This window comes from Brassica napus, chromosome C3 (genome assembly GCF_020379485.1).
Source record: "Brassica napus cultivar Da-Ae chromosome C3, Da-Ae, whole genome shotgun sequence".
In the NCBI taxonomy this organism is placed as follows: Eukaryota; Viridiplantae; Streptophyta; class Magnoliopsida; order Brassicales; family Brassicaceae; genus Brassica; species Brassica napus.
In genome coordinates, this window is record NC_063446.1 from 34,167,527 (window position 1) to 34,178,879 (window position 11,353).

At 35.9% G+C, this 11,353-nt stretch overlaps 1 protein-coding gene across 3 annotated transcripts; it reads left to right on the forward strand.

Moving 5' to 3' along the window:
• The first annotated feature begins 4,134 nt into the window (after positions 1-4,134).
• LOC106426726 (zinc finger CCCH domain-containing protein 18-like) lies at positions 4,135-9,651 on the forward strand. Of its 3 annotated transcripts, XR_002657088.2 has the most exons (9): positions 4,135-5,714; positions 5,912-5,955; positions 6,082-6,158; positions 6,574-7,444; positions 7,830-8,254; positions 8,347-8,496; positions 8,559-8,661; positions 8,735-8,886; positions 8,976-9,651. XR_002657088.2 is itself a non-coding variant. In XM_022699692.2 (8 exons), the coding sequence occupies exons 4-8, from the start codon at positions 6,606-6,608 to the stop codon at positions 8,829-8,831; spliced, it is 1,614 nt and encodes a 537-aa protein (XP_022555413.2). In that variant the 5' UTR covers positions 4,213-5,714; positions 5,912-5,955; positions 6,082-6,158; positions 6,574-6,605; the 3' UTR covers positions 8,832-9,651. The 3 variants fall into 3 exon arrangements, 2 of the variants coding, with proteins under 2 accessions (XP_022555413.2, XP_013722915.2); XM_022699692.2 differs by having other exon boundaries at positions 4,213-5,714; positions 8,735-9,651; XM_013867461.3 differs by having other exon boundaries at positions 4,219-5,714; positions 8,347-8,484; positions 8,735-9,651.
• The last annotated feature ends 1,702 nt before the right edge of the window (positions 9,652-11,353 follow it).

Sequence of the window (11,353 nt, forward strand, 5' to 3'; positions counted from 1 at the left end):
AGTGTGACAAGGAACCTGCGTTGTATCGACGTTAAGAGCAAAACAGAGATGTTCTTCTTGTATCCGTGTACGTTGATGACCTGCTTGTGACCGGAACAAACCGAGAGATGATTGACGACTTCAAGAGAGGAATGTCTGCGCGCTTTGAGATGAGTGATTTAGGTAAACTTACGTATTACCTAGGTATTGAAGTTGATCAACATGATGGAGGGATAACATTGAAGCAAGAGAGATATGCTAAAAGGATATTAGAGGAAACAAAGATACATGACTGTAATATGGTTCATGTACCAATGGATCCGAGTTTAAAGCTCTCCAAAGCTCAAGGAGAGAAAGGCGTAGATGAGAGAGAATACCGAAGAGTTATTGGTAGTCTTAGATACCTTCTTCACACTCGACCCGACCTCTCCTATTCGGTTGGAGTGATGAGCAGATACATGGCTGAACCAAAGACGTCGCATGCTGCCGCTATGAAACAAGTGTTACGTTATTTAAAGGGAACTCTTTGCAGTGGACTCGTGTTTCGGAAGGGAACTGATTCCAAACTCGTCGGATACAGTGATGCAAGTCACAATGTTGATGAGGATGATGGGAGAAGCACAACTGGACATGTTTTCTACTTCAGAGATTCACCTATTACTTGGTGTTCTCAAAAACAGGAAACTGTGGCGCTATTGTCTCGTGAAGCGGAGTTCATGGCAGAAACGGAGGCAGCCAAGCAAGCTATTTGGTTACAAGAACTTCTTGGTGAGATAGTTGGAGAATCGAGTGAGAGGGTGATGATTCGCATTGAGAACAAATCGGCTATAGCTCTCACAAAGAATCCAATGTTTCATGGGCGAAGTAAGCACATTCATAGACGGTATCACTTCATACGAGAGTGTATTGATAGAGGATTGATCGAGGTTCAACATGTAGCAGGGAGCGAGCAAAGAGCCGACATTCTGACCAAGGCTCTTGCAAGGATTCGATTTTCAGAGATGAGAAGTTTGATTGGCATTGAAGAGTTATTGAGAAATGATTTCAAACTTAAGGGGGAGAATGTTGGATAAGCTTGAAATAACTTAAGGTGCAAGTTATCCTAATCCTATTGAGTTTGGGTTTATTAAAGGGATTAGGATATATCTAAAGTTACTATTAATAATAGGATTAGGAGTTATCTAGTTCTATATAAGGAGTTGCAAAGCATGTTGCATCACTTAAGAGTTTTGTGATTGTGTGAGAGATAGCTTAAGGTTTTGAGAGGATTTTCCTTAACACTAATAAGAGAGAAAATTCTTTATATTGTGATTCTTGAGACTACAATCGTGAAACTCACAAACTATATATAATGTATGATTTTGTCGAAAAAGATAATTACTAATATAGTTCCAAATTAATTCTGACCACTAAAATCAATTAGGGGGGCTTATTGAATTTGGGGTTTGAGAAAGTTTTCAAGATTTTAAGATTTAGAGGGTTTTGTTGAATTATATGATTTTGATGGAGGGTTTTGTTGAATTCAAGGATTTTGATGGAGATTTAAAAGGAAGGAGACATTGGTAGGATTTGGTAAGATATTTCTAAAATATTTTAATAATAGTTTCGGCCACAACCTTCTATTCCTATTTGTATCTAAGGTCTATGGATATAGGTTGGTAGGGAAAAAAATATATTTACGGTTGTTATATATTGCTCTGATTTTGTGGCTAAAGTATTGACATATATATAGGTTGCCGGATGAATAGATCTGTTACTATATTGCTAATCTATGTTTACATATAACAGGACACAAATAAAGATGGAGATTTCAAGCTCAACTGGAAGCGAGTAGCTATCACAAGCATGTTTGGACTTGGTTTTGCTGGTAATGTTGGTCACTTCTGGTTTCTTTCCTGCTTCTTTCATAATCATTTAGCTATAAATGCTCATGTTTGCATCTCACCTAATCCAGCAAAACTGTTATACTTGCGGTATCGCAGGTACGGAGGCCTTGATAAATTTATAAAACTGAAGCTTCGATATTACCAAAGTCAACACGCTTTGTGGCACAGTGGCAGCCAAAGTGGCAATGGATGGTCTTATCTTTGGCCCCATAGATCTACTTATATTCTTCACATAATGGGATAAGCTACGGGCAAGAACACATATCAAGTTAAAGAAGGACCCAAGAGAGATTTTCTACCAGCTATATGTCGTAGGCACAGATTCAGGCTGGTAGGATGGATGGCCTGAGGTTTGGATAGATCGACCAAATAGATGATCGGGTGGGCGATATGATTGAAATCAAGTTGTAAACCTGAAACAAATGCAAAACGAATGAGATGATGATGATGATAATAACAATAATAAGAATAATGAAATGAAAGAAAAATGATAGATAAGGTGGAATCAAGCTGCTGGATGTATATCACTCTCAGCTTGATCAAATAATGGATTGAAGTGGATTTGCAGATGAAGGTTTGATTGAATCTCTCAATCTGATGGTGAGATGGAATGATGTGATTGACTCTCTCAATCTGTGTACTGAGCTTGTTTGATTTTCACAAACAAACTAGACTCACGAAATCAATAGAACAACAAAGAATCACTCTTTGAATCCTAAAGACCGATATTTTATGCAAAGAACACTCTTTGATAAAAACTGAATAACTTTTATAAATTCTTAGATGATTGAGGGATGTTCTTTACAATGGACGTCTAGGAGCTTATATAATGATCAGAGACAAAGGTCCTAACGTTCTAAAACAATTAGAAAAGGAAACAAATCAAAACTAAGAAAGAAATCGAAAACTAGCCGTTGGAGCCTTTTGTAGGATTTTGGCTCCAAGTAAAGAATCTGATCTTTCTTGAACCTGGACGGTTTTAGGGGATAACTAAGCTTCTTGGGAACCTTCTTGACTGCTTGAAATGTGCTGAGGTCGTGCCTAATATGATGGAAAAAGAGCTGTTGGAGCTGGATGGCAAGAATCTCCAAATAAGGCAAGTTGGTGTTAATGGGGATCCTCCTGATCCTATGTTGGCTGGTGCACGGTATGAAATTGTAGAACTCCTCTTGGCCGTGTATGATGTTTCATGATTGGTTGAAATGATCTCCTGGTCGCCAATGTATGGTTTGAAGCTGATTGAACCGGTTAGCTTCCAATTGAGGCGAGTGTAAAACTGGTTTGGCCGGTTCTAGAGAATGGATCATAACTTCTGATTTCCGTGTCCATTTCTCCTCAAATTGGGCTTGTTGGAAAGATGAGAGATCCCTCCGGAATCCTATGATAGGCTTTGGTTCAGGCCGCTCCTTCCTTTGGCTTGAATCTCTTTCTAAAGTCGGGTACTCGCAGATGGACAGGCTGAGAAACCTCTGACTTGTAAAAGGAAAATTTTGTTTCATAGACAAACTCTTTCTGGTTGTCGAGATAGGCTCATTGGACTGAACGTCTGTTGCTGGTATCTCTTACGTGGCCGGTTTGAAAGGTTTGGTGAGACCCTGGTTGAACCACGGATTTTAGGGCTACAACACTATAGCTGCTGAGCATGGCTGCTTCTTCAGATCGTAAACTTCTGATACGTTCCCGTTCAATACCAGCTACTTTACGTCAACATCTTTTGCCTGATATATTGTTTTAGGAGATGTTGATTTATAAATATATTGTTTCAACTCTATTGATTTATAAATATATTGTTTCAACATCTTTGGCAAATTTTTATAAATATATTGTTTCAACTCTGTTGATTTAATTTTGTCGAAATCGATATTGGTATCCTCAAGTAAAAAACATCTAATACGTAATCAGTTGCAAAGATCAGCGATCTCGTACTCATGGATGGTAATTTTGTAATACGGGTTGGTTTGTGATTTCGATAGAGAAAAAGACAAAAATAGCACTAAATCAAGTTTTTGTTCTCAAACTAGCACTCAAGGTCAAAAGTCACAAAAATAGCACTTAATGTTTTATCAAAAGTCACAAATTTAGGGTTTAGAGTTAAAAGGTGGAGTTTAGGATTTAGGGTTTAGGGTTTAAGGTTTAGGGTTTAGAGTTTAGGGTTTAGGGTTTAGAGTTGAGAAATGAGGTTTTGGGGATAAGATTTCAAATTTTGAAAAATAAAAAAATTAAAATTTTCAAAGGATAAACTTAGAAAGGTGCTATTTTGGTCATTTTAGTTTTTGAGTGCTATTTTTGTGATATAAACTTAGAAATGTGCTATTTTGGAGATTTGCCATATTATTTTTGATATGTGTCAGATACGTTTTATTCGAGCCAACAAAGTTTTGTTTTTCTTAATCTTCTCGTAAGATTGATAGCATCACGGTGAGCTTGCTCATTTTCTGGAATGCTGAAAGTCATATGAGATGCATATATTTTTGTGCTTACGAGGCTTAGATCAGTTTCTTAGGATCTTAATTATTTGTTTTCTTCCTCACAAACAGGTCCAAGATGTGGATTTTGAATTCCACGCTAAATATTTGAAAGTGCATATTTTTGTAAATAAAGGATAGAAATAACTAGGGTACAAACTCAAAAGAACAACACCGATATAATTAAATATAAATTAAAAATGAATTAATATAGATATTATCGAATTACAAGATCAATAAATGTAAACAATAATGTAAGCAAGAGAAAGAGAGGTCGATGAATGTTTATGACACTTTATGTGCGATCCCAATGTCTAATGTGCGTGTGTGTGTGTTGATGAACGTCATATCCTCTCGCCTTCCTTCTACATGTTTCTGCCAAATCCGGGACCCAATTGTGCGAGACCGATTCTTGTGCCTTCATCTACCTCGTGTTCTACTTCATCTCTTCATTCCCTCAATATTTTGCTATCCCAAAAATTCGTAACTAGACCTACTATTTTGCGGCTCATCTCCTTAGGATCTTGTGATGATGTCAGATTTCGTCCAACAACTATATTAGATTTTATTAGTTTCACAAAGAGAAACTGATGAATAAAAATTGAATTGTATATAACAAAAAATGTAATAAACTATTCCAAATTTTATTTAATATAAATTATGTTTAAGTTAGCGATCACTTGAACTATACTCCCTCCGTTCCTTAATGATAGACTTTCTAGAAAAAACATTTGTTTAAGAATGATGTATTTTTGTGTTTTCTATGAAAAAAATGTAAATTTCAAGAAAATTAATTGTCTTTATTGAATTACTATCGGTTAAAAGTTATTGAAAATTGAAAATTACAGAAAACGATACATGATAGTTTAGTGTGTTTTCTTAATATATGTGAAAATTCTAAAAAATCTATCTTTTAAGAACGGAGGACTATGTATGACCAAAAATAAACAATGTAGTTATAATAATTTTCATATTATATAAAATATAAAATTATTTTTAAATATAAAAAATCCTAATATTATCATGATATCAATTTTGTCAAACTAAACTAGCAAATAATTTTAAATAATGAACATGAGCGTAAGCCGGGTATAACGTTACTTTATTTTTGAATAGTTATATCACGTAATTAAAAAGTTTTAAAATCCCCAACTTAAATATTCTTCCAACTGAGTTCCGATATTTGCTGTAACGATATGGAATGGAACTAGTTGTCAAACGAAGAAAAATTCAAAAAGTTTTTTTTCTTTATTTAAAAAACAACTCGCAACAAGAATTTGTTTATTAGAGAAAAAAAACAAATTAAGTTGTACCTAGGACTTATCGTTTATTCTCTCTAACAATCCAAGAGTCTCTGAGAGATCTTATCTGTTTTACAGTTACTGTAAGTCTGCAAAGATTAAAATGATAAATTAAAAAATTGCACGATCTCCCATTTGTTGTCTTCTACGTTCTCTATTTCCTTTTCTGTTTACCTTTGTTTTTAAAAGTGTTCTTTCGTTGGTGGTTCTCACGGTCTTGAGCCTTTCAGTTTCCTTCAACAGAGACCAAATCATATTTCATTTTTTTTTTTAAATCCAGGTTTGTCCCAGCGCCGGCACTGGCCACAATTGTCATCAGCATTGGTAATTATTATTAATTTATGTCCAGTTTTTCAATATATTACTGTTTTTTTCTCATATGAACAAAGATCGTTACCTCTGTTTGGATTGTATTAAACATATTTATTATCTGACACAATGTTTTACCAGAAACTTGTCCATGAGAAACGATGAAAGTATATGAGTCTATGAACATGGAGGAAATTCACGAACAGATCCATTAAAAGGTTACACATATATCTAAGTCTTTTGATTTGTTCTTCATCATTTGTCTTAAGAAAAGAAGACTTCTCCTTATTTCTTTAAGGTAATCCATTTTCCTGCTTTTTGAATCACTGTTATATATTTACCAACGACTGGTTAAAATGTTGGGGTCTAATATTGTTTTGATTGTATAAGCATGACTCAGATCTAATTCGTTGCTATTCTTATCCATATCTTTGTATATTTTCTTTGTTTGACTTAAAATGTAAATTCCAATTTCGTACAATGTGCGTTCTTGAGTGAGTCTCACGCTTCTACGATCTTTTTGTTCTCAACTTGTTGTTTTGTTACATTTGATTCATCCGTATAAAGTGTTTGACTACTAACTTGTGGAATAATAGTGTAGATAACAATTTGAGTGATTTTTCTTTTTTGCAGAGGACTTTTGAGATAAGACGTTATTATTAGAGATGAATTTCACAGAATCAATGAACGTTGTGCACAACAGAATCCAACAACTCGAACCAGAAAATGCTTCGAAAATCATTGGTTATCTCTTGTTGATGCAAGAACATGGCGACCGGGACATGATCCGTCTCGCCTTCTGCCCTGATTCTGTGATGCGTTCCATGATCAACTTCGTTAAATGCGAACTAGCTAAAGATCCTCGTTACCACAGCCCTCCTTCTGATCACCTCCCTATTCGTAATAGTTTCGGAACCTTCGCCGGTTCATCAATCCAGCCTCACTCGGCATCGGTTTCTCCTCCTTTGAGAACCGGTGTTTGGGAGAATTCAACTGAGGTTGATTCACTCCAGTTCTTGAACTTTGACGATTCAATGACGAGCCCTGAGTTCTCTAGTGGCTTCTTCTCTCGGGATCACCAATGTCTGCCTTTGAGAACGAGCAGGAGATCACCGAGTTTACCCGAGTTCCCGGTGAAAATATGTCACTACTTCAGCAAAGGGCACTGCAAGCACGGCAACAATTGCCGCTACTTCCACGGGCAGATCATACCGGAGAGAGAGAGTTTCTCTCAGATGTTTAATCCAAACAACGTAAGTGATGAAGAGCACGTTGTTTCTCCTGGATCACTAGAGAAGCTTGAAGGAGAGATCATCGAACTGCTGAAATCAAGAAGAGGCGCTCCAATTTCCATAGCTTCGTTGCCAATGATGTACTTCGAAAAATACGGTAGGACCCTTCAAGCTGAAGGATATCTCACAGAGTCACAAAGACATGGCAAAGCTGGCTATAGCCTCACCAAGCTTCTTGCTCGCTTGAAGAACACCATCCGTCTCATCGACAGGTTAGTTTGTTACATGGCTAGTTGTCAGGGCCGGCTCAATAATGCCATGAGCCTTCCGACAAAAACAAATTTAATTTTTCAAATTAATATTTTTTAAAAAAAAAGTTCTGACAGATATTTGTTTTTTCTCAAAATATTAGAAATATTTTTAAAATAAAACTGTGAAAAATTAAAAATAATTTTATATAAAAAAAAATTAGACCCTTTTTTGTTTTAATATAAAATACATGTAATTAAAAAAAATAAAATTGTTATCTATTAAGAAATACGGGGACAACAGAGACCGAATTCGGACCGCACGGCTTGTCACATTGCGAGTCGTCCAGTCTATCTAAAGTTTTGTTTCAGTGTTAATTTACTTTACAAATGATGTTTGAATTTTCAGGCCTCATGGGCAGCACTCGGTTATATTAGCAGAAGATGTACCAAAGTTTGTGGAATACTTGGAAGAGAGAAACGAACACGGAGCGATCCTTGCTGGTTCCAAACAGATTTACCTGACATTCCCAGCAGAGAGTAGTTTCACCGAGCATGATGTCTCAAACTACTTCTCCAAGTTTGGACTCGTGGAAGATGTGAGGATTCCTTGTCAACAGAAGAGAATGTTTGGATTCGTAACATTTGTTTACACCGAAACCGTCAAACACATTCTTGCTAAAGGCAATCCTCATTTCATCTGTGGGGCTCGTGTTCTCGTCAAGCCTTACCGGGAAAAATCACGCTCTAGTCGATATCTTGACAATAACAAGCCTCTTCACGGGATGCGGTATGGCTCCCAATACATCGACAGAGACATGGAGATGAACACATGTTAGTAATTATCAAAATCAGTTTATTATATATATACAACACTCTTGGGTTTTACGGTTTCATTTAACTTTTTTTTTCTGTGGTCATTTAAGTGCCAGCGCGTGTAAGTGAGAGCTCAAGACTAATGAGAAAGCAGTTTCTTGAGGAACATGAGCAATCGGTTTCAAAGTCCTTGCCTACTAATTACTCCTATCTCGGCTTCTCCGATGACTTTAAACTAACTGCAGATGGTAATTATATAGGTAACACTAACTGAATATATAAAATAATACACAATCAATTGCTTGATGTTCATAATTTGTAGCGGAGCTAGAGGAACAAGCAGGACGGTTGAGCTATCTGCTGGAGTATTTGAACACCGAAGACAACGTCCTGAACATATCCACTAACTACAAAGACACTGATCGGTACGCAACAAAAAATGATCTTAACGAACACAGATTTAAGACTTGTATTATTTGACGTTTTTTTTTTTTTCAGGAGAATCCATTGTGAACCTATGGACAACCAAGTCTTGAATCTACCAGAGAGTCCGTTTTCTTCCCTTTCTGGGAAGGAGATTTCGACAGTTACGTAGAGATGAAGAGATTAATACCTAACCAAAAGAGAGAAGAGAAGATAGGAGCATAAAGGTTAGAGGAAATTTCACAAAGATCAAATAATCATCAGTCAGCAAAAAAAGAGTTTTTTTTTTAATAACGTTCTTGCATGGCAACTTTAGAATCTTCAGCAATAACAACCAAAGAGAAAAAGAGGTTGCTTCAACAACATGAGCCAAGCAGCTTGAGACAATTAAAGTAAAAGTGGTTATAATAATAATTCAAAACTTCATAAAATGTTTAATTTGCCTGTTCTCTCTTATCAACTTTATTATGCTGATAGATCGTATCCCATTGTACATTATGATAATCATTCTAGTTTTAAGAAACAATGTTTAACGTATGTGGCTAGCTAGTTTCTACAAATTTTAGAAATTGTCTCCATCAGTGAACGTAGCTCTCGTCCATATGATTATCTGAAATTTATGATAAATATATGTATAAGAAATTCCCTTAGATAGATAGCCCCTTTTTGTTTATTTTCACAAAAATAGACATCAAAGTATGAAAATGACCAAAAAAGTTTTATTGAAAGGTAAATATGCATTTATACCCTTAGGGTTAACTAAATCTAAAACTTAGAGTTTTTAAGGGTTTGAGTATTGGAGATGAGTTCAAAATTTTAAAATAAAAAATAAATAGTATTTCAAAATAAATTAAAAAGCTATTTTGATTATTTTATTTTTTGAAGGCTATTTTTATGACAAAAACTTAAAATGGACTATTTGAGAGAATTGATTTGTATGTATTGTGCATTGAATTAGAGAGATCAAACATAAATATTAGATTTTCTCCTTACGGGTCGAGATTAAGCGTTCTTGCTATTGAGTCGATGCTCTAGTTAGCTCTTCGTTCCCCCTTTGATATTGATTGGCGTTGCTTGTGAGAATGGGTATGATTTGTGCGCTTAAACGAATATGGTAGTGGCGTCTCTTGGTCTCTTAAATATTGGGGTCACACCTTGCAGCTCGAGGAGGGAGTAAGACCCAGGAGGTGGTGATGCTGCCCCTTTCCCTTAACCGACTTAGAGGACGAGTTCGGTTGGGTTTGTTGAGCGCTATTAAGCATCTGTGGTTTCGTTTTGTCCTGTCTATGCTGGAATTTAGGATCAGTTCTTGCCCAGCCCGAACTTAGAGGGCGGTCCTTGAGCGGGCTTGTCTCTGTGTCTCAGAGGAAACTATTGGTTCAGGAAATTGTATGAAACAACTTCGTGCTAGCGTCGTGTGCCTCAATCTCCGGTTATTGGGTCTCTCCATATGCCTATCTCGTTTGTGCTCTTTCTCCCGACTCTTCAAGTGTTGTATCGATCCTCGTTGTCCTCTTTGCTCCAAGGCAGAACAGCTTCAGGTCAATTGTCTTTTGATTACATGTTTTTTAAACTTTTTTGCCGTGTAATCAATCATAGAGGTCTTACAGTTTTAAACTTTGTAAACCTCAAACGTTCATTTTCGTAATGATATTTACCTTTTAGCAAAAAAAAAAAACATACATATGGTCATAAAGAATCAGCTAAAGAGTAAGAAAAGTAGTCTTAATGTTCTAGTGAAAAGTAGCAAAGGGAAACTCAAATGAAACAATGCATGCTAATTTAAGGTAGCTGGCAACCTGTTCTGCATAAATCAGTCAAAATAAATCCCTTTCTATTTTTACTAGGGCTTTTTGCAAAATTGACCTAGAACTCAAATTCAAACACAAAACTAACCTCTTTTTTTGGAAATTAGTTTTGCCCTATTCACCTCGCAAGTTCATATAATTCACGAAAATGCTATCAAATTCTTTTTTTTTTCTTTTCGAAAATGACATTTTTACTCTTTCACCCTCATCATCTTCAAGTAATTACATGATTGTCATTGTCATCAATACCCCAACCACCATGAACAACCAATTTGAAGCTCTTAATGCTCTCAAAATCGATTTACCCTTCTTCTTTCTCCATTCTTATAAACTAAACACAACATCTTTCTCACTTTCTCTCCACGTCCAGCTAAAAAAACCCAAGATTTTGATTCCACATTTTTTATGGTTCATAGAGTCATAGAAGCTAACGATTTTGGGTGGGTCACTTTTGTTTGAGATTATGTGTGATTGGAGAAGCTTATGTGTGCTAAGGAAGTTATCTCACCAATTTAAGGTATGAAATCGAGTTTTTTTCCAGATCTGTTCGTCCAGACGACTTCCCAGGTAAGTCGTCTGGCTGTAGACGACTTACCTGTAAGTCGTCTGGTCAATGCAGAGGTTATTTTTGCAATTGACTTTGAAATCTGTTTTCTGAGACGACTGAAAGATAAGTCGTCTGCTTTTGTTTGGTTACAAAAAAATCTCCAAAGAACCTAGACGACTTACATGTAATTCGTCATAGGTTAGTTTTGCATTTGACTAGATTTTGTCGGAATTTTGACTTTTCTGGACGATTTATTTTTCACTCGTCTGGTGGAAAATTGAAATATCAATATTTTATTAAAATCCGACGACTCGTAGGTTAGTTTTGCCATTGAAAAAA